The sequence below is a fragment of the Rhamphochromis longiceps genome, linkage group LG20 (genome assembly GCF_057381845.1).
Source record: "Rhamphochromis longiceps isolate RC_006_pf linkage group LG20, R_longiceps_female_GT1.1, whole genome shotgun sequence".
Lineage (NCBI taxonomy): Eukaryota > Metazoa > Chordata > Actinopteri > Cichliformes > Cichlidae > Rhamphochromis > Rhamphochromis longiceps.
The window spans coordinates 1271535-1294647 of NC_140576.1; the positions used below are offsets into that span (position 1 = coordinate 1271535).

At 44.3% G+C, this 23113-nt stretch overlaps 1 protein-coding gene and 1 long non-coding RNA gene across 2 annotated transcripts in view; one reads left to right on the forward strand and one right to left on the reverse strand.

Moving 5' to 3' along the window:
• Nucleotides 1-23113, reverse strand: part of lgr6 (leucine-rich repeat containing G protein-coupled receptor 6) — a 37970-nt gene that overhangs the window by 9125 nt on the left and 5732 nt on the right. Inside the window, exons 2-6 of the mRNA XM_085392995.1 lie at nt 12583-12654; nt 7466-7537; nt 5676-5747; nt 2378-2593; nt 2175-2246 (exon numbers count right to left, since the gene is read on the reverse strand). Of these exons, the coding sequence (XP_085249121.1) occupies nt 2175-2246; nt 2378-2593; nt 5676-5747; nt 7466-7537; nt 12583-12654 (504 nt within the window). The remainder of the gene's footprint in view (nt 1-2174; nt 2247-2377; nt 2594-5675; nt 5748-7465; nt 7538-12582; nt 12655-23113) is intronic.
• The window catches only part of LOC146644552 (uncharacterized), a 34201-nt gene that overhangs the window by 6134 nt on the left and 4954 nt on the right, over nt 1-23113 (forward strand). The window lies entirely within an intron of this gene.

Sequence of the window (23113 nt, forward strand, 5' to 3'; positions counted from 1 at the left end):
AGATAAAACTGAACTGAATTGAGCGCCATTACCTCTTTCTTAGGGAGTAAAAAAATTCAACCAATTCTGTCGCTAATTCTAAGATGTACCTGTATGAAAAATGTGTTGGTGAGATGGAGAAAAGATGTGACCATTATCTAACATTCCAGCAATCGATCTCACAAACAAGTTTGCAGACCTTATCTTGGTTCTCCACCATCTCCGCGGCATGTGTCAGATTGAGAGTAGATTAATGGCCTAACTATGCGATGAAGTAGATCCCTAAATTACCCAAAGCATTTTTATATTCTTTAAAACTGTGCTTTCACTTTGATGCATATCAGACTATTAGTGTATCAAACATTGGCGAAGTGTCGTTTGCGATTTGGGTGTGACCCTTGACCTTTTACTGCTCCGTCTTGATTATTCAGGATTTTGTCTCATCAGTTTTTCACACTCAATAAGATAAACACCTGACACAGTTCCTAGACTGTATTTCCATTCTTTACACAAGTATGCACATTAGAGCCCTTCTGTGCATGGGAGAAATGTAGTGTACATGTGACTGCATGTATACGAGTATGTACTTTGGTGTATTAAAATGTATGCCAGGGCATGTGTGCACTTAAGAGCCTCCTTTGAAGATTTCCAGCCATCAAGATCAAAGGATATCCTAAAGTCCTATTCAACTGGATTTGTTTTTATTCTGTTCAAGTAGCCAAATACCTTTGATGAAGAACTTTGAGAGATATATGTATGTATTTCCAGCAAATGTTGTGAAATGTTTGTCTGCCGGTGTCTGTTCTGTCTTGTTTGCTTATGCTGTTGCATTTTCCTGCAGGCCTCTGGACGGCTCCTCGTAGTAATGATTTTATAATACACACTAGGGGTTGGGGAGGGTGGCGGCGATACAGATGGTCTCTCGTATTTCTCATGAGCAAAGCCGCTGTGAGAGATTAACCCATCATACCAGTGCGATCCCCACGTCAATGACACCTGTCATCTTATCCCGCCGAGTCATCGATCTCTCCCCCACCGCTGACAGTCCAAACACTTTAACACGCACTATTCTGGTCCAGAGAGCTCCATCCCTCTTTTTCACAATCTCCAGTTTCCCTTCATCCCCTTAACCATTCCTCCTCCGCCTTACGCCGTGTTTCCTCACAGTTCCCAGAACTGATAATGACTTTCAATTTGAGCGTAAAGCTGTATTATTGCACAGGCAGACAGTACTCGCTTATGTGCACGCACGTGCATGTGCCCAGACACTCATAAAAAAGAAAGCAGTGCTTTTTTATTTTTTTAACACTTCAACAGGTTGTTAAGCAGCATGCCAGACAAAGTGTTTTCATCAGACCACCGTGAATTTTGCAGGAGACACTATTTCTTTTCTCTCCCCACCTCTTTCATGAAGCTGTGTCGGTTTTCTGCGGTTTCCATATTGGTGTGTGGTTAGGAGGTAGTAATTGAGGCGACGGCACGTACTCGCGAAAACTCTCTCCTGTAGTCTTTACTTGACCCTAACTCTGGCTAGCAACTGCTCATTCAAAACACCGCGATGATGCTTTAAAGGAATCAAAGACGACTTTTTTACCTTCACATTTCCGTCACTCATTCGTTGGTTGTGGTTTTGAGAAACGTTCAGGCGCTTCATGAAATTATCGGGGCATTAATCATTTTTATGACTTTACAATTTAGCACCACACTTCATTATTCTTTGGCACACTTGTTTCATATGATTTGTAAAAACAAATTTTTTTTCAGGTGTTCCAAGTAACACCAACCAGCTTTACACACACACAAGCACACCTACACACTCACACACAATCAGGGCTTTAGTGAGGCACATAATGTGAGTCTTTTGGTTGTGTTACCTCCTTCAGGTTATATTTAGGGAGTTTTTCAAATATCTTGGGTTATACTGAGGCAATGTGATTGCTGTAAACACTACTATAGCAAATGAATGTTGATACTTGCTGATGCTTTGTAATCAAAAAGCCTGCAGTGGTGATTTTGGAAACAAGGAGGTGCTCATTTAGGCCAAAGAAATGCATTCCCTTCAGTGTGCGTGCATGCATGCGTGCGTGCGTGTCAGACTGTTAAAACGTCCTTTGTTATTTTTAATACTGTCCAACAGTGTGTGTGTGAGCACGGCTGTGTGTTTCAGTGAGAATGCATGAATGTTGGATACTCACAGTGTCTCCAGACTGTTTAAACCTTCAAAACATCTCGAGCCCATGCTCCTGATGTGGTTGTTATGGAGATGCCTGGAAAAACGACACAGACATTTTTCAAAAAATTGAAATTAATTTCATGAAAAAAAACAAAAACAATGCCACAGTATGTCGAAACATTATTTCAGCTCAGCGGAGGACAAATAACGCACAATGCAACTTACAGTACCACAAGGGCAGAGAGGTTGGTAAATGCGTAATCTGGGATGTGTGTGATTTGGTTGAGCGCCAGCGTCATGGCCTGCAGGGAGGGCAGAGAGTCAAGCGCCATCACTGGGATCTCCGTTAGGGAGTTGTCATCTAGCCACAGGTGTCTAAGGGAGCGGACGCCTCTGAAGGCCTCAGCCGGAACCACAGACAACAGGTTCGCGTCAAGACGCCTGCAGGGTGAGAGGAACTGAGCTTAACGAGATAATCACCAAGTCTGAGTACAGTATTCTTGCTCATGTGGATGCGTATCTGTGCTTCTGTGTGCATTAGTGGTTGTGTGTCACGGCACTGAAACGGTTTGGCTTACAGGAAGGTTATTATGAGAATTACACGTCCTTTATTCTGCTTCTTTCATCTTTACTGCAGCTTCTTAGAAGTTTCTCATTATGATTTATTCCCATGCTAAATACGCCACGAGAAGCTTCGCCAGCACAGACATGTGTGAAATGTAAGATGAGAAAATGACAGTTGCAAAAATGTGGAAATGATTGTGGTGAGTCTTTTATATTTGTGCTCTTTTTGTTGTGACACTCGCTGAGTGTCTGGAAAAGGTAGAAGACAGAAGGAAGCATTCTCAGCTTTTTTACTTTTTCCCAGTTTAGTCTCTGAAATTTCCACCAATCAAACGCTAATGCGACTTCTTACAGCCAATGAAGTGACAGCAAACACACTCACACACTGCCACATGTGCACTTTCATCTTTTCAACTATAAAAAAAAACCTAACAAACCTTTGTTCCCCTCTGTGCTCTGAACCCACAGGCCATGAGTGTGGACACGCCGTCCGTGTACATTTACACACACACACACACACACACACACACACACACTCTGCCGATCATGATGAATGATCCCCTCAGGGCGGAGTTGACAAGAGAGACCACTTCCTCCTGCTATTCTTCTTTCTTTGGCCCGTCACACTCACTCATTCATTTCCCTCCCTCCGGCCTCTCTCACACTCTCGTTTTGTTTCTTATATCTTCATTGACGCACTCCCCAGCTGCTTTGAATCCCTTTTGCATCTCAGTCCTTAATTCTTGTTCATCTTTCAAACATCCCCTCCTTATCAATCTTCTGCCGAGGTTCTTTGATTCCTGCGCTCCAGTTCTCCTCGCCCCCTCGGAGGTTTTACCAAACAAAAAGCATCTTCAAAGTGAAATCTGAACTTGAACTCTGAACTCTGGGCTTGTCTGCCTGGGGGAAGTTTCCATCAGGAGAGCAACTGCATACACTGGCAGATGCTCACACACACAGAGGCACCTAGCACCATATATGTAAATACTTCTGAATGTGTTTTCAGCACACGTTTCTTTTTTTCTTTTTGCAGCGCTAAACATTTGCCCTTGTGCACCCCGTATCCTGCAACTGTGGACATTGTTTGTCCCTGAACCAAATCACAGGATGAAAGCTACAGAAGGTCTTTCTGCTTTCTCTGGGTTGTTCTCCGGGGTAAAATAATAATTCCTCCTTTTCGAGTGGACCTGCCAGGTCTGGTGAAGGTCCAGACAGAACCAGGAATGTTCCACAAAGGCTAATAAAGCAGACATTTCCTGTCCATCACATCAAAGTCTGACGTATGATTACCAGAGTAAGAAGCAGAGGCAGAAAGAGAAAAATCCTTTAAATGATCCTGGAGCTCTGGGTTACTGCTTCTGTTTGTTCAATTCTGGAGGTGGACAAAATTTTATACAACCAGGATCTTTGGTGAAGGGGGGGGGGGGGGGGGGGGGGGCTGTTTTACTGCCATGTAGTCCATTTTCCCTAAACCTGGTTACACTGATCTAAATCTGCCTGTGAAACTCATGAGTGTTGATAAGGCTACACTACTTAACCCTTTGGTAAGGACCCAAAACACATCTGTCTGCTTATGATGGCACAAGCAACAGCACTCACACTGTGCTGTAATTATCCTGCTCCAAGAGGCAAATTTCTTGAATCAATCTCGCTGCTGAGAACAGAATCGCTGTTTGAGATTAAGTCATGATTTATTTTGGATGAAAGCCTCCTTTAATACATTCATACCAATTTGAATCCATGTGACTCTTTCTTTTTACCTGGTGTGTTTTATGTCAGTGAGAGGCGCCGACAAGCTTCACTCTCCAAAGCCTTTCCAGTAATCTTTCTGTGCTCAGCTTATCATTACTGTAATGACAAGGTGCGTCTCTATACACTGGCTCTGTTTGTGTACTCTGTGTGTGTGTGCGCACGAGTGTGTGTGCATGTGTGTTTTTCATTACTTGTGACAATTTCTATCCGCTAAAAGAAAAAGATCTGTGAAGACCACACGCTCGTACGCAAAGACACGCAGACATCATCATGACAGCAATTTGTTAATTCAGACAAGAGCAGTCTGCACTGATGTGTCTGCCAGAACAAAGTGTGTGTGTGTGTGTGTGTGTGTGTGTGTGTGTGTGTGTGTGTGTGTGTGTGTGTGTGTGTGTGTGTGTGTGTGTGTGTGTGTGTGCTGGCTGGGTGACTGTACTGAAGGGGTGCAGGCCTGCTTAATACCAGACAGGGGAAACGTTGTAGGTGGTAGAGGAGTTAGACATGCACGCCCCTCCTGTGTTACAACCCCAGCAATTTTGGTGTGTGTGTGTGTGTGTGTGTGTGTGTGTGTGTGTGTGTGTGTGTGTGTGTGTGTGTGTGTGTGTGTGTGTCTTTGCGATGAAGGAAAAGGCTTTATGGATATTTGCAAGGAATTAATAATTTGGAAAGTGGAGACGTGGAGGGCAATGTTCGAAGAGTGGGGTACCGGTGAGCAATTGCAGATGAGGTGGTCCACACATGCACACACACACGCATGCACACTGACACACACATACACTGACCCTGCAGATTAGACAATTAGGTCACCAAACACTCTCATTAGCCAGGGGGATAGCAGTGTGGGTGGTGGGAGAAGAACAGGGGAGTAGGAGTAGAGGAGGAAGAGAGGGGGAACTGATGGAAAATGGGGTTGTTTCACAGCTCATTGGAGATGCTCTCGCTGGCCTGCAGTGTCTGCTGTTTCCCTCATGGCTTCCAGATGCTACCATGCACTGCACTGACACAATCAGGCTGTGACTTCTTCCATTAAGCAGCACAGCAGCACTGAGCGCACAACTATTGCAGCCACCATTTGGATATGGTCTGTCATTTGTCAGCAGTGCTCCTATACCTGCATTGTGGTTATTAGTGAAATGCGTAGGTGGCCAGTGTTTCATTCACTGCTGGATGAGAAGATGAGTGCAATGTGTATAAGACGGAGACTCACAAGGACAGGAGGTTGGGTAGGTCCCAAGGAGCATCATCAGGAAGTCTCTCCAGCTGGTTGTTCTGTAGCATCCTACAAGGCACACACATTACACAGCTATATGTATCATGTCTATACTTCATGAAGTTTTCGTACTGGATGTGTGTGCACATGCGAGAGCGAGAGTGCAACGGGCAGGACAAAAATTTCATAGTGAGGGAAATCTGACACAAGAAGGAAAGGGCCAGTGAAAGCTTGAAGAGAAGCAGAGAATGAAGGGTAGAGCAAAAGAGAAAGAGCCTCCCTGGGTGGGCTGCTGATGTCATTCTCAAAAGATTGGAGCAAAAATGGGGAGGAAGTGGGAAGCAAACAATAGACCTCTCTCTTTACTCACCCTCCCTTGCTTTTTCTATCTATCTCACACTATTTCTTCAGTTTTATTGTGACAAGTCCACTTAAACAGGCTCATAAAGCCTCCGGTGTGTCACATAGACCCAGGGGGTCAATGTGCCACGGTAGTCTGTCTCTGTGAATGCTTCGTGTCTTGTGTGATAGGAATCGTATATCGTATTTCCACTGTTGAGAAATGCTTCTTTGTTTTCCCCCCCCCGCCAGTATGATATGAAGTATAATTAAAACATTTCCTTGCGCATGTGTTTATTTATTTAGCTGTAAATGAAGGATGGAGCATAGCGCATGTAATAGCATAGTTTTCACATTTATTTATATAACTTTTCTGTTTTTATATATTTTCCTGTTTCAAAGAATTTCCCAATGGGGAGGATTCCTGTTCAACCTCTGCGAGTGTGGTGTGCCTGTGAGAGTCAGCAGGGATCTTGTGGTTAACCTAGACAAGGTCAGCAGTATTTTCATGTCTAACACAGGGAGACCTTCACCGTTATGTTAAGAAATTAAATGGATAGTTCAGTTACCGTGAGGTCAAAGAGATCCTCCAAAGTTTTCCTTTTGCGTTGTAGTGTCGAGTGTATATGACACAGTGTATTTCCCACTATCGTTCATTGCGGTTGGCTCGTTCTGTTTCGGTGAGTTTCACGGCACAAGGTGAAAGAAGATCAACTGGTGTGCCTGGTAATTCTCTAGATTCCCTCAAATTACAAACCACAAGTTTGCTAGCTGAGTTTATATTCTGTGGAACTGCCGCTCTGACTTTTCTCAGCCAAGGTCCAAAAGGAGTTGAGGGGGTTGGCAAAGCTCATGAAAATCTCCTTAAAATCCTTGTCCTGCGCTAACTAGAAATATGGCTGCAACTCATTAGATCCTGCGCTCACAAGTCAAAAGGTGCTCTGAGTTTTGTGGCTGCTTTGCACTTTTTTTATGATTTAATACTTTGCAGCAGCTCTAACAGTTGGTGGCCATGAACACAGTTTGAGAAGTGTGGTGTTAAGAGAACAGCTTTGAATGGAGTCCTTGGTCAATTATTTGTCACTTTCTGTAATCTCAGTGGGTGGTGTGACTGGGAGGTCCCTGCAATACACCTGTAAGGGTATATGTGTGTGTGTGTGTGTGTGTGTGTGTGTGTGTGTGTGTGTGTGTGTGTGTGTGTGTGTGTGTGTGTGTCCTCGCAAGTGAAACAGTGCTTGTTTAGAAATAAAGGTGCTGCAAGCAGTGCATGTCTCCCCCAATCTCATAAAATTTAACTGCAGTTAATGATGCATGGCTTGTGTGTTTCATTCAAGGTAGGGCAAGTTCCCTTTCAAAGGATAGAGTGGGATAAACCCACAGTGGCGGTTTAGGCATGGGGATTAAACCAGGGCTGTGGTATAGGTGAGAGGGTGGAGGAAGTTACTTACAGAACTTTCAGGTTGTGTAGACCTTGGAAGGCGAGGCCTGAGATATACCTCAGCTGATTCCCTGAGATACGCCTAAAAGAGAAACAAGCAAAATTATAAAAGTGAAAAATCGAAATACAATCATAGACACAAAAAAAGTTACAAGTCTCAAGAGAAGAGCTTTCTTTACGTTCATTTACGTATTTTATTCGATACTTTTTGGATGAGGCTGTGATGTGACTTCATCCCAGACTGCTTTGGGGTTATTGTTGGGGCAGTATGCAAATAAGAATTTTCTATTCCCTTCAGTGTGGTTGCTATTGGCCCGAGGCACACCCTGAAACCTTAACCAATTCTGGGAGCGCCGATGAGTGAGTAAAGACTGAATTGAATGAGACTGGGTCAACAAGTGCACCGCATAAGTATATGTGTGGATGTGAGTGTGTTTATGTGCGTGTTTGTATAGTAAGGTGTATACTATATGTGTGCGCACAAACACATGTGTGCAGCGAGACATTGCGTGCGCTAATTTCCATGTCCTTGAGGGTAAATCGGCCTATTCTAAAGGGGCCTCGAGGACAGCGGGGAGAGAAACCACACGCATTCACACAAGCAATCCAATCAGTTTGTTTATCAAACACAGCACCTAATGGTCATTTGTGAGTGTGTGTATAAGATGTCCAAATAAATAACATTCAGTCCAGCAGAATAACTCTCAAGGTCACAAGCTGGAAGCGCAGTTTAAACACAGATTTGGGCTTCACAACTCAAGACCACCCACTTTTATTAAACACACACACAAGACGTTATATGTTACTCATTGGAGCCCTCCTCCACCTCACACAATTGCTCTACAGGTGATGTTTGCCTGACATTTCAGCTTAATGCTAAGCAGCCTGCTTCTGGAAAAGCTGTACCAACAGTGCCAGGATGCTAAATTATTGATAGAGTGTGCTGTCTGCCTTCCCAAGCCACTAGCATCCAGATGGTAAATGGTCGAGGGCTCCCGTCAAACTCCCTCTGACATCTGACGCTCATGTCAACATGTCTGTGTTGTATTACTGTGCAGTGGCAAACCACACAGCTCCACCCACGCCTGCCAAATCTCACACTCGGCTCAGTTTATAACTTTTACAGATCTCGTATTTATCAACAGAAACACACACATCGGCTCGCTAGAACACAAAGCGAGCCGATCACTATCCAAGCTATTGTGGTGCCATTTAGTCAAACCACAGTCAAAACTTATTCACATAGACATAAACAGTGCCGTATGAAATCTCAATATAGATTTCCCAAAAATGACAGACGTATGACAGACAGTTAATTCTTTGAGCATTCAACTCAATGACACTCCCAATATTTATCCGTAATTTCAAGAAAAACTGGTTCAGTTTCCCCTTGATTGAATTTTAATGTCTCTCCAGGGACAATAAATACCATTCTGAGTTTCCGCAGATGCACAATCTGGTCAACAGGGATATTTTTAGGTCGATTTCCAGAGATGCATTTAAGTTTCTGAAATAAAAACGCCTTCAGTGCCTTGTTTTGGCTAGTCTTTAATATATAGTATACTTAATTATATATGTATGCATTGAAAGGCTTTGATGCAGCAGCAAGAGAAATAAGTGATTTTTCAATGTGGACGATGACGGATGCCAGCGATTCTACATTTTAGAAAACAAACACTGTAGTTAGGGTATTTTGTGCACGTCCCACTGCCAGTGCAGCCATTCTCTATTCAACTGTAGCCAACACAGCAATAAAGCAGAATCGTGTTTTTCTTGCCGACGTCATTTATCAAATGAATAATTACGTCGATGGCGAGGATGGATGCTGAAAAGGGAAAGAAATGCTCAGACGTTCCTGATAGACATCAGCAGAACATCGGCAGTAGCTGCTGACCAACTGTTTCCATTAAATCAGAGTGTGTATTTATGTGTGTGTAAATGATCGTACGTTTGAGTGAATGTTCCACACTTTGCCTCCTAGTCGTTCCACATCAATCTCCGTCTAATGAAAGGCGCCTTGCTCATGTCAAACCGCGGCTCCAACTGTTTCTTCTTTCTTCTTTCGTTCTTTTAATTTGATTTGAGGATTGTTACAATTGCTCTTGGCCTCTGTGCTGCACAGATAAAAATTCCACCTCAACTATAAAATGATTCATAGGTAACATAGCAGAAGCCAGTGTAGCCGGCGCAGTGGAGACGGGTGTTGCTGGTAACAGAGGTGAGACCACCCTCCTATTTGGGCCGATCAGAGAGGGATTCGCTGAAGCACATCCACCGCTGATTGTTCTATGTATCATCTCGTTCTATTGCCTCAAAATAATAAACAAGACGACAGATTAAAGACCTCGGGAACAAAGACGGCATCATATTTTGGCACACTATCTCGGGTAGTGATAGTCATAGTGGTAGCAGGACCAGGGTAGGTGATAGGAGTTGATGATGAAAGGGGAGACAGAGGAGATAAACGGGTCTTATCAGCGAGAGGGCGAATTGTGCGTGGGTGTTTTATGTAAGTGCTTAGTACGCGCATGTTTTACAACCTTGGCCCGTCAAAAGAAATGTGAGCACATGACCTTTGACTTGACATCGAGGTCAACCACTTAACCTGCCATTAACCTCTGAAATTGAGGGAGTAAAATGCAGACACGTGGAGCGTCAGCCTTTGAATGTGGTTGTTTGTGGGCAGCACATGAACCATTCTGGCAACACTAAGAGGAAAAGTTTGAATTGGTCTATATTAGATAGTCTTGGCTGGGTGCTGCACCTGGAACATCAAGCCAGCTGACAGTTGTGTGCATGTTTTTGTGTTTAAATTAAGACCCAAATTCACTGATCAAAGTGCTGAATGAAGGCTTAATAAGAGGGATCTGAGATCAATAGAAATAAGGACTTACAGGCAGGGAAAGGGCTGGAGGGAGGGATGGTTGTGCTCACATCTTATTATCAATATTAATGGTGCAGTGAATCAAAGGAAGGTTTAGCCCAGTAAGATTAGCTACCTTTGTGAGTTAATTTGATCACCTCGTTTTAGGTTCAAAGGGATTAGCTGTTATTCACTTTGAAGCTACAGAGGTGAGAACTGAGCAAAGAGATAAGAGGTGGGATGACACAGTTTGTGTTCAAATAGAGATAATCTGTACCCTCACCTTCCTGTAGCGTAGCACAGGATAAATGTTGAAACTCTTGCCATCAGCAAATTTGTTTTAGTTTGTGAAAATGTGACGTGAGAGCAGAAAAAATGTCAAAGGCAGAGACTACACGGCCTGCAGTGAAGTGAAGATGGGGGGGACTGTGAAAATGAATTCAGTGGGAGGGAGACGGAGTAAGGGAGGGCGGGCGGCGAAGCAGAGCCCAACATCAAACAATTTATCACTCTGCCAGTCACAACACGCCTGCCCCTTGCCTCTCCCTGCTACCAAACAGTTCTCGAGACCCACATCAAAAGCTGTCTCTCTCAAACCAATCATGTTTGTGTTGAGAGCGTTGATTTGTTTTTCTGAGCTTTCTAAGTGTAGCACAACCTGTTATCGCTTTGTCTCTTTAAACCATTTCAGGCAGAGATGAATATTTTTAAAAAGCACTTTTCCTGCCCTTGAAATGTCACGATCGTCTCAGAACATCTCCTGAAATGGTCACAGGGCTGGAAAAAAAATTGGCTTCAGGGAAGGAACATACTCCTTGGAAGAATTACAAAGCAACAAAAAGTCTCCATAAAGTGTCAGAACTTGATAGCTATGCAGACGAAGCAAGATCAATGGGCCTGTAAAACACTGGGATGGTTGTTCCTGGACAAACACTACAGATGGAGCTGTGTCCAAGGCCCCGCTTCAACCCCCACCCCTGCCATTTCCCCCCACCCGATGCAGGCAAATGTCAGCTTCAGTGCTCAGCACCACCCTGAACTGCGTGGTTTTCGTTATTACGCCAACAGCAATATCTGACCTGTAACGTTTTACAACCGCAAAAGTTCAGATCAGCAATGCAATAAGCTGCAATAAATCAAAGTGGTCGATTCGATATTCCGGCTTTTAAAGTGTCACATAATTTCCCTTCGTTCTGCTCTTCGGACACAGTTGGACGGCAACTCAAAGGAAATGTAGCGACCGCCCGGCTAACCTTGTTGCTTTCATCATCGTTAGCTCATGCCTCACAGGCTGCAGCTGCGCAAATTAGCAAAGAAAACAGCAGACTGTCCAAACACCCGATGAAGACACACACATGCGCACACACAAAGTTTGCAGGATTCAGAGGTGAAATAATCACGTGAACGCTGACATACAAGCATAAGCCCCCTCGAACTCAAACACACTACACTCTTACGCACATTCACGCCCTGAGGGCAAGTCTGTAGGCAGCTTTTGTCAAACGGAGACGGAATTCTGCTGGGTGGTTGGAGTAGTCAGATCCGATATCGGCGAGGTTGACTGAGAACGTGTTCAAAAAAGTTTTGCAAACTTGCTGCGCCTTGTATTCTTTTAACAGCCCTGTGAGACTGAAACCAATACTACTTCTTTTTTACCTTGAAAGCGCCGGCCAGATTTCCTCTGTAGCATATGCTATGGTAGTCGAAAACATTTAGACTTCTTATAGTCTAACATATTGTTTGTTTAGTTTCATTTGATCAAATAAAGCTGTATTTATTACCAGCCAAGAGACGTATGTGAAAGATATTCCAATGAATCCATACTTAATTCTATTTGCATTATTTGTTGTCCCAGGGCTATCCTAAAAGTCTCCCATCGTGTGTGTTTATCTTGGCGAGGACACTTGTCTACGAGCGAACTGTTTCTGCTGATCTGTCCAGCTGAACCGAATTCAAGGAGGGCAAGAAAGCAGAGGCTTGGATGCCGAGCACAGAACCTGCGCTTTAAAGACCATATATTTGATCTCTGAGTGAATATCAGGTTCGCCTCAGCTCTCCCTTTTGTGCAGCCATCCCAGGATATACTAGCATATTGCTTCAGGCACTTTCTTGGTAGGGGAGATCAGAGGCGGGCCAGAATCATCAACCTCATCTCTGGCGTCTGTGGGTATCAGCAGTTCAAGGAATTACTGGTTCTCGTCATGCACGAGTTGTGACAGTGCAGGTTCATTAAGTGAGCGTGAGTTGAATGATTGTGCACTCACAGTTCTGATAGCAGGTGCAGTCGGTGGAAGGCCCTGGGCTGGATCTCGCTGATGTTGTTCATGCTCAGATCCCTAGAGAGAGAGAGAAACGGGGAAAATCAAAGAGTCAGTCAATGCGTGCCTTTTTAATGTTCTTTGAAAACGCTCAGAGACGTAAAATTATAAATGTTTCGGATGCCTTTTTCATATGGAAATCCATCCTCGCGAGCAGGGAGTAGTACACAGAGAGAGGTTACAGGGTTAGGTAGAGAGGTTGGAGAACTGAAGGGAGGAGAGGGAGATGCAGAGGAGAATTTTCCCCAATGAATCATTGTTGGGCAGCTGTAATTTCCTCCTCGTCCCAGTGACTCTTTCTCTTTTCCAGATGTCTCACTCTGCTTTCTCTCAGATCTGACCCCTCGGTCCCCCCTTCCTATCTATCTCGTTCTCCTTCCCGTTCTCAGTCTCTTGGCTTCTTTCTTCTTCCTCAGGTTTCTCCTGAGACCACCTCCTTCCCCCTTTGTTCATTGCTTTAACACAGGCACACTCCATTTCTTTGATTCTTTGACACACACTCTGACGTGAGAGGGTGTGTTGAGGGGTGAGTGTTGACGCAGCTGCGTTGTGGTGAAAGAGGGAGAGGTGAAGGATGCTCAGACTCGTGCGTGCACACACACACACACATTAAACACACACACTTTTTCACATCTTTTTTTAACACTCGGGGACAGCCTATGTGTCAGCCTCTGGTAGAAAACATATATAACCTTTTAACTCGGTCATGTAAGGTCATCTCTTTGATTAGCACGGGGAAAGCAAGAAGGTTTTACATCACCTCTGCTTTGCTTTCACAGCCCTTGGGGTCTTGCATGAGCCTTCAGGAGTGAGACTTGAATTTGCGTGTCTCTGTGTGTGTATGACACTAACATTGCTCATAAAGCCAGACCACCAGGCTAGCGAGTGTAAACTCTGTTCTCAGAAGCCCTTTGCAGTTGGGAGTTTTGACACACTGCCTGTTTGTTTGTCAAGTCAGCCAAGCTGACAGGGGGCTGGACAGATCTGTCCTCAGGCGTGATCTATATCCAACTTCAGGGAGATATGGAAAAAAACTGTGCTTGGTTCAAAAAATGTGGGTATTTGAGTAGCCTGTCATAATTAGCAGACGAGTCAAATTCAGTTTAACAAAAATCTGGTACACCGTCAAGGATAACACACAGCATAAGCTCCATGTGTCACGTGTAATGAGGGGGTGTGTTCTTACCAAGCGATGAGCTTGCAACGTTAGCAGGGTGCCATGAAACAGGTCAGATCATTGCAGAGCCTTTTCTACAGCATCTGCTGACAATTAATATTTTCCTAAGAAAGTATAATAAAGGCACGAATGTAAACTCTTGGGGGGTCTGACAGCAGAGAGAGGTGTTCAAGGTGTTATTCAAGGACCTTCCAGTGTGACATTCTGTAGGGATTTCGATATTTTGGTTTCACTGTTGCATTGATGTTACTGACCTACTCTTAGTAGTTACTTGTCTTTCATGCTTATAAAATAATGAGCAAGGCCTGTGTTGTTGTTTTACTGCTTGTTTGGTATGCTTGGTAATGCATACTGACAGCTCAAAGTAATAGCCTAAGGTAGCACTCGGCCTATAAAGGAGGATAAGAAGGAGACTTCAAGCTAAAGCGGGTATGAAAACATTCAATAATGGTTTGTCAAATGTTTACAGAGGAATGTGATATTTATTCATGTTTGTGTAATCTAAACTGTGTTTGCTTATAATGAAAACCGGGCACCTGTAAATACAAGGCTAGTCCAAGGCTGCATACCTCCAGCAAGAGTGAGAATTTCCCCCATCACGGATCCAGAACTATATCACAAATATGTATATATATGACACACTATGTCACTATGTTTCCAGATTTTTTCTTATCTATTTGTAAAGATGGATATAAAGATGAACTCATGTTTCTTAGTAGTATATTAGCCTTCCAAACATGTCCTGGATCCAGATTTAGACTTCAGATCAACTCCAAAAGTTGATCATTACGAGCTGAGCCAAATGCAAATCCGTCCGTAACATTTTGAGTAATCCTGTTGATAAACAGACTGACAAACTAAACCCGTCACATAACCTCCGTGGTAGGAGGGACGGGGTAAATATGGTGCCATTTCATGTTTATTGGATCACTTATTCAATCTTCAATTTTTATTAAAAAAGTCAGAATAACAAATAACAGACTAAAGAAATGAGCAAACAAATTACTGCATACAGTAAACACAGTGTGTGAGTGCCAGTGAGGTTTTAATATAACACAGGTTGTCTGTAATCCAGTCCTGGGCTCCTTGATCACAGTGTTATCAGTAGACCAAGACAGATCATACCAACTGTGATGATGAGCGAGATGATGGTCTTACAAATCTTGTGGCTTAGAGTAGCTGTGCTCTTCCTTAGGGATCAACCAACTTTCAATCACTGATTTAGCTATAAGTCATATAAACAGTTCTTGAAAAGTGAACTGGAAGAAGGTTTGTGAAAAGGTTAGTAATCCTAAGCCCGACAGCAAACCCACCCAAAAAAATACAAACCAAGAAAAGAAGGGTTAGAGAATAGTTTAGTCAAAGCTTAGGTGTAAGAGTCATTAAAATGTTGCAGAGAAGGAGTTCTAAATATCCACTACGCAAAAAAACTTCAAAGATGTTGAAAATGAAGGAATTTTGCACCGACAGGCTGACCGTTGTGCAAAAGACATGCAAGAATTTTGAGACAACTTTTGCTCCCTCACTCAAACTTTTCAGTCATGTTCATTTCCCGTCATGAACATATGCTTTTGTTAGTCTTGTGTTTTTGTTTGTGCGTGGCTGCTGCGCAAAGAGGGGGACTCAGAGTTGAGATACGCCACTAAAAGAGTGACTGAGAATCTGAGTGATAAGGAGAAGTGAGAGATCCATACCTCAGAGACGTGGCATATAGGTGATGTTTAGCTTGACACAATAAAAGATCGTTTCCACTGGTCTACAGCTAAACTGTTGATCGTTTTGTCAGGAAACATTTTTAAAAGTTCATTTTCCTATCAGTGTTTTCCAAATATGCCAAATTTCAATGTCAGACTTTAGCTTTTCAGGGTATTTCAGAAAAGCCAACAGTTTCCATCTTTGGCACAGTATCTGCTCAATAATTCTGAAATAAATACAACTATAATACATTACTGCTTGATTAGAGTCTGAGGTCAATATAAGTGACAACAAAGTTGCCATGGAGATGACGCAGCAAGCAAGCAGTAACGCAGTAATCAAGACTGGGTGACATCACGTATGACACAGGAAGCGCAGGGGAGGGGGCGCGTGAACAAGACACGTGCACACTTTAATCCGATTCATCTTCTGGGCGCTAATTTTCTGCAGAGGGAGAATATTTATTGGGACACTGTGGAGGGATTGTTAAAGGGGAGCAACACGCAGACACGCAGACATACACACCCAGCTTCTGGGGATGCGCCCACAGATGGAGACAACTCTCCGTTATCTGGTCCTGATTAAAGAAGCCATAAACAAACGTTGTGTGAAGTCCATAACAGCGGCCTCGCTCAGACAGAATAAACACACAGCAACGGAGAGAGAAAATGTTTAAAAATAAAGACACACACACCGGTGAGTCATGGGGAAAAGGTTGAATGCAGCTCGGCTCGCCTGCGCTCTCCAACAAGCTCGTTTGGGAAGCCGGAGAAAGAGCGAGAGAGAGACGTTTCTGCAGTGCAGGCCAAGGCCTCCGCTGACAACTTGACGTATCGTTGGAAGGCACTGTGCTATGGCTTGTTTTTAAAATCAAATAACAGCTGTGGCTTTTTTAAACCATGATAATTATGATTGATGACTACCACATGTGCATTGTGTCGGCTGGCGCTGTGACGTGCAGATATTTTCAGCGCAAGTAAACGGCCGCAAAAGTAATGAGAAAGACAGCGCTCAGAAGATTTTGCAGGCTGTGGGAGTTTCACAATTAGAACTGTCCCCGTTTTACTGGCATCTCTAATGTGTGTGTGTGCGTGTGTGTGCTCTGTGAAAGAGAGGGAGAAGTCTGTGTATCAGTATCTATGTGCGCAGGACAATATTATTTCCATTTATAGGTGGCTGCGGTGTGTGTGGTGAGATGTCTGTCGCTCATTTTCACACCCCTATTGTTTCCCATTCAGCCTGCACATGTGGTGGGTGCAGGCCCTGGTTGCACTTTCACCACATCATACATGGACTCTGCTGGGACCTGGAAAGGGATTGCTGTGAGTGTGTGTGTGTGTTGGGGGGGATAGCGTGGAGGTTTCTTTTCTTCATTTTTCATGTGAGTATTCAGCAGGGAAACGTTCTGCCCTATCTTGGCCATCACGGCGTCAGAGAAACAGCCTGATATTGCTCGCAGGAAAACACATCTTTCAGCTGACAGAGGCGCACAGGCCATTGCCTTTCCTTAGAACTCCTGTTGCTGACTGACGAACTAAAGATTCCTCAGCGGCGCTGGGACGCATGCAGGAAAGCGGACGCGCGGAGACGCGCGCTCATCCGGCGCTCATCCGGCGCTCATCCGCAAACACACCCATAACATTTCTTTTTATCTCCTTTTTCTCTGACAAAGCCTGTGAGCTCTTCCTGTCTTCCCCCGGGGTGGGAACGGAACAGACGTGGATCTTCATGTGCACAGATGTGTGCATTTTTGCGTGTTTAAGCACGGTAACGTGTGGAACTGAGAAGGGAAAAGAAACGGATACATTTTCCATTTCTATTTCTCCATCGTTCCGCAGTTTGCAGACACACAATGTTCTCCGACTGATGTGTGTACGTGTAGGCTCGTCTGTGTGTGACTGTAAGGGAGGAGGAATTGGCATCGGAAGAAAGGTAAAGCACTATCTGACTGCTTTGTGCAGTGATTGATAGAGTAACCATGGCAAGTCGCATGTCTTAAGGGAGGAACGGAAGCATGAAGAAGCAGGGGTACATTTCCATTCATCGGCCGTGGCCTTTTCAGTCCCTCCCTCACTCTCTCTTTCTCTCTTATGCTGCTCTATCCCTCACACTCGCTCTTTCTCTCCCCATCGCTGTTTCAGATTTCAACTCGAGCATGAGGTTACACTGTCCTGTAGCTAGAATAATGTGATTTATCATATTTCCACTTCCCCGTCAACAGAACTACTGAAGTATGTTATCGGCTCTGTGATCAAAGGCGGCGTGTGTGGGGGGGTGTGAATGTGCCCCTAGCCCCACTGTAACCAATTTCAAACTGGATGCATTTCTGACAAAAAGCTGGTGATTTAGCGCAGCAAAACAACTCGCCACATCATATGAAAATGCCGTTGTTTATTTTTAGGAACATAGACACCCACGCTACAGCCACAGGCACTCACACATACTCCAGGTGTGGGTTTTTTGTTGTTGCTGTTTTTGTGAGGAGGGTGATGGACCACCCTGGTGACTGAATATACCCTGAGACCAGGGCAGATATGATCAGTAGTCAGGTGCCTGTTTCTGGAAACATTGCTAAAATGTGTCAGTGAGAGAAAGAGAGCGTAAGCAGGGGGGTGATATGATATGATGCATTTCACATTGAGGCCATAGCTCCCCCCGCCCCAACCTCAAACAAAAAAAAGAAAGGGAAACCTGTATGAAAAGACTTGTGGTATGCTGCTGCTACTAAACCTTACAATTGCATACAAAATATTGAGAGATCTTTCACCTCCCAAAAAATCAGTTTAATCAGAGCCACACCATCATTATTTGTGCTTTCATCTCTTCCCGTTTGAATCATTGTAACAGTCTTTTTACTTGTTACAACAAAGCAGCTTTGGATCGCCTTCAGGCTGCAGCAACAGAAGATCGCATTTCACTCCAGTTTTGCCTTCTCTTCAATGGTTGCCAGGAAATTTTAGGTTTCACTTTAAAATGTATTTTTAACTTTTATGACCCTACATGGTAAAGTTCCCCAGGATATCGCTGACCTGCTGAAACCTCATTCTTCTTCCTGAGCTCTTGGTTCTTCAGGTCAGAGGTCGCTACTGGTCCCATGTGCTCAGTTCAAAACTCGTGGGGATCAGGTTATTCAGGCAGTGGCACCAAGGTTGTGTAAATCTCTTTGCACTTTACAGAGTCCACCGACTCTTAAAAAGCGGCTGAAGTCAAGCTTTTAATTAGTTTCTTGTTTTACGTTGTATTTGATTGTTTTACGTTGTTTTCATATAGTTTTGCCTCTTGTTTTATTGTGAAGCACTTTGTGATTTTTATCTGTGAACCGTGCTTTATAAATACATTTTACCAACTTACACTCTGTGGTGTTTGTTTTGCTCTCGCTTCCTTTTCTAGTCTGTCTCTCTTTCTTTTTTGCCTCCCTGCCAATCCCAATCTCCCTCGCTCAGGTGGAAGTTCTTAGCAAACAAACAGCCAATAATGGCAGTAAGCGCTGCACCTTTGAAGGTGGCTTATATGTGAGGAACATTAGAGTAACAGAACCTTAGTGGAAATCAACAACCTAGAGTTCTGCCCTGAGGGCAGGAGTTGTGCATTAGGGCTGCTTGAGCCACACCTTGGCTGTCTTTCACAGGTATTAGAACTGTAATGTCTTCAGTTAGATTCAGTCTGATCCTCTCCACTTAGTTCTTTGAAACAGTTAAGGCACGATGAAAGAGGATCTTTTATTCCACACAATGCAACTGGTAGTCAGTGCTTGGGCGCCGCCTTAAAGAGGGTCTAAATAGTTGTGTGCATTAGTGTGTGAGTGTGTGTGCATGTGTGTATTGTATGCAAGGGTGAGGTCTAAGTGTGTTTGCTTTTTTTCTGTCTGAATAGACTGACTGCTTTGGCATTCAGTTTCTCTCCCGGTCACACATGAGGTTGCACACACGCACACACACACACACACACACACACACACACACACACACACACACACACACACACACACACACACACCCAAGAGTCAGGAAGGAGGGCACAATGCTGTCCTCCCCTCCTCCTTTCTCTAAAGATGTGTTTTTTCTCCCTCTCTCCCAGACTTCCTGGGAGGGGTACACTGCCCTTTGTGTCCGAAGGCACTCTCTTTTTATCTTTCCCTCTCTTATTCTCTCATTCACGGGGGACAAAGAGCAAGAGGGCGAGGAGAAGTTTTTCACCTGGATGAGGAGGGCCATGGGGAGGACTCTGCAACAAAAGTGCAGAGAAACAGAGAAGGAGGGATGAAGAGAAAAGAGGAGATAATGAAACAGAAAAGGGAGATGCTTCAGTGTGTTGTGCTCTTTTCTGCTTGCTGCGGTTAAGAGGAGAATGACAGGCGGATGTCTGGGTGGAGAGAGTAGCTGTTTAGTCTGAGGCCATGTCATGGGAAACATACTCGTGCCCTCTGGGACTTCATTCAACCCCTGGTATACTGCACACGCACATAAACACGTGCGCATACACACTTCATGTGCGCTGCCTGCCCTCACACACACACACACACCCTGTCATGAGATTGGGGGCGGGGGGGGGGGGGGGGGTGTAAGGTCAAGCACTTCAGTAATGGAACAGGAAGTGTTGGAACAGTCGGCGCTACACAACATACAACTGCCTCCAACATGTGGACAGGAATGACAGGCAGCTGTTGTGTAGGCCAAAGCTTTGGAAGGCAGGAAGGCATTCACAGCCCCCCCCCCCCCCCCACTCCACTAATGTGTTGTTTTGACATGTATATTTGGTCTAGTTTTCATGCGTGTTTGTCACATGATGTACTTTTTTTAATCAAAGCTATGAGTTTTTGCAGCATTAAAAGTTAATAGCATGCCAATGAACTCTTTAAAAAATAGTAAACGTGTGGAAAAGGGTAGCAAATTTTATCGCTTCCTGAATGGGTATCTCTTACAGAGGTGTCCTCCCCCCCTTCTGCATTCTGATTCAAGGCAGATTCGCAGCAGTGGACACAACAGTAAATGAAACCCGATGAGTATTAGTGTCAGGCTCTATTATGACTTCATTTGGTTGAATGGCAGAAACAGGAGGACACTGGATCTAGTTAGAAGGCTGCTCAAATCCACTGCTGGCCCAAAAAGCGCTCACAGATCCACGATCAGGTCATCTGCTCCATATATTAAAGAGTACCCACGGATAACATCTAGAACTCAACTTAGATCAGCGCGTGATGAAATCTTACCCCACACTGCTGAAGACATGTGGCTGCTGTTGGTTTAAAGAGATTTAGTTTGGCGTCTTGCCATTCATGTAAAAAGTCCAGATTTCCTCTTTTGCTCCTTCTCAGATATGTAATCGAGACTTGAGTAAGCCTGACAGAATTCCCCCCTCCCCTCTTCACAGCAGATGGAAAATTCACCTGTGAAGTCCAGGCTTAGGAAGAATAATGATGTAGTCTTACCAATAATTATGCAATCCTGCTGAGCTCACTGCTGTTTCTGCATTCAGATCAGTCAAACTAACCCTCAAATATTAGACGTCCTGAGAAAAGATTTCGTCGTTCTTTATCCCCCCCCATCATTAATCTCTCAAACTTCTGTTTTCTACATCCCTGCTTTAATTTCTTGTACATTCTTGTGCAATATCCCCCTTTGGCTATGCTACTGTATTTGTGTTTGTGAGCGTCTGGGTGTGTGTGCGCACATTTACATGTGTCTGTAAAAGCTGCTTTGTTCCCTTTAGTTAATACTCCAGTCTACCATTCAACCTTATCCCAACTAGCACTGTAGTGACATCTCTGCTCTGTGAGATTCTTTGATGCATTAACCATCATTAAGTGAGTATGTGCGTGTGCGCCACTATTGCTGCCTGTGTGTTTCCTTGTGTGCAATGCCCACATAGCAGAATTGTTATGGCCCCGATCTGGCCCACACAATGTGCTTACACATGGCCCACATACCGCAAAGAATGACGGCTCTTTGGTGGCACAGATCTGGTTTGCTAGAGATGGCTCACACATGGGCCAGTTGCAAACACACTGGTGGTCCTGTGCTGGCCCACATGTGGGCCACCTCTGGCCAACCTGATCTGGGCCACCAAAGGGCCGTCATTCTTTACGGTATGTGGGCCATGTGTAAGTTGTGTGCAGCCACGGACCAGTTTCAAGCACACTGCTGGCCCTGTATGTCAGCTTAATCAAGCCATGTAATAACATGTGCCGGAACATAATAGTGCCAAAGTAACATGACGAAACTGTTCAGATTGTGAATGGACTGATTCTTATATAGCGCTTTTCTTCTCTCCCGGATTACTCAAAGTGCTCTATCCAACATGCCGCATTCACCCAATCACACACTTTCTCTACACCAAGTGCTTCCTAACTACATTCATACACAGACTGGCAAACTGGAGGAGCCAGGGATCGAACCACTAACCTTCCAATCAATAGGTGACCTGCTCTACCTCCTGAGCTACAGCCACCCGCTGGTAATGATGAGTAAACCGTCACTAGGTTTTGGATAAAGTGTGCACTCACAAACATGTCAAATCTGCATTTGAAACGTTGGCTACCACAGCAGTATAGTATCACAACATGGCATTTGGGTCTTCTAACTAAAATAGGAAAATAAAAACATAAATACTGCCATCATTGCCAGACCTGGCCCACATCTGGTTGACATACACCCTGCCATGACACCAGTCTGTCAGCAGTGCTAGCTTGATGCCAGATCCAGGGAAGACCTGTTTTCTATGGGCCCAGGCCACATACACCAAACCACAATTGGGCCAGATGTGGCATGCCATCACATAAATAGTGGTGTCATTGCCAGACCTGGCACACATCTGGTTGACATACACTCTGCCATTACACCGGTCAGTCAGAAGCGCCAGCTTGATGCCAGATCCGGGCCAGTCCTGTTTTCTATGGGCCTAGGCCACATAACCCAAACCACAATCGGGCCAGATGTGGTATGCCATTGCATGAACAGTGGCATCATTGCCAGGCCTGGCCCATATCTGGTTGACATACGTCTTATCATGCCAGAAGTCAACCAGCAGTGCCGGCTTGATACCAGATCCGGGCCAGACCTGCTTACTATGTGGGTGGAGGGTCTTGTGAGTACGTGCAAGTGTGTGTGTGTGTGTGTATGTGTGTGTGTGTTGTTTGAAAGGGCATTAAGTATCATTAGCTCTTACTAGTCATCACCTGCACACTGCCAGCCCCACATGAGCCACTTTGCTCTGCAGGTCTGGCCAACGATCACAAAGATAGGCAGACAGACTTTGAGAGATATGTCATGCACACTCTGCTGTCATCACTCATGTAAACATTCTCCCCCATGTCTCATCACAGGATCTATTATTTTAGTTTCCTATTAAATAAAAAAACAAAGTTACAAACTTTTTTTATGGGGGTTTAAAATTTAAAAAAGAAAACTGTAAAAAATAAAATTAAATCCAACTTTCTGCACAATCCATCTGAGCATTTTTTACTCTAGGACATAATCAGGTTATCTTAGATGTTTTAATCAGAAAAACACAGTTTTTGCTTCTTCAAATAGCCATTACATTTGTAGTTTGTGATAGGCTCATCTAAAAAGTGGGCCTTTCCTGAGCTGTTGTAACTGCATCTTCTTG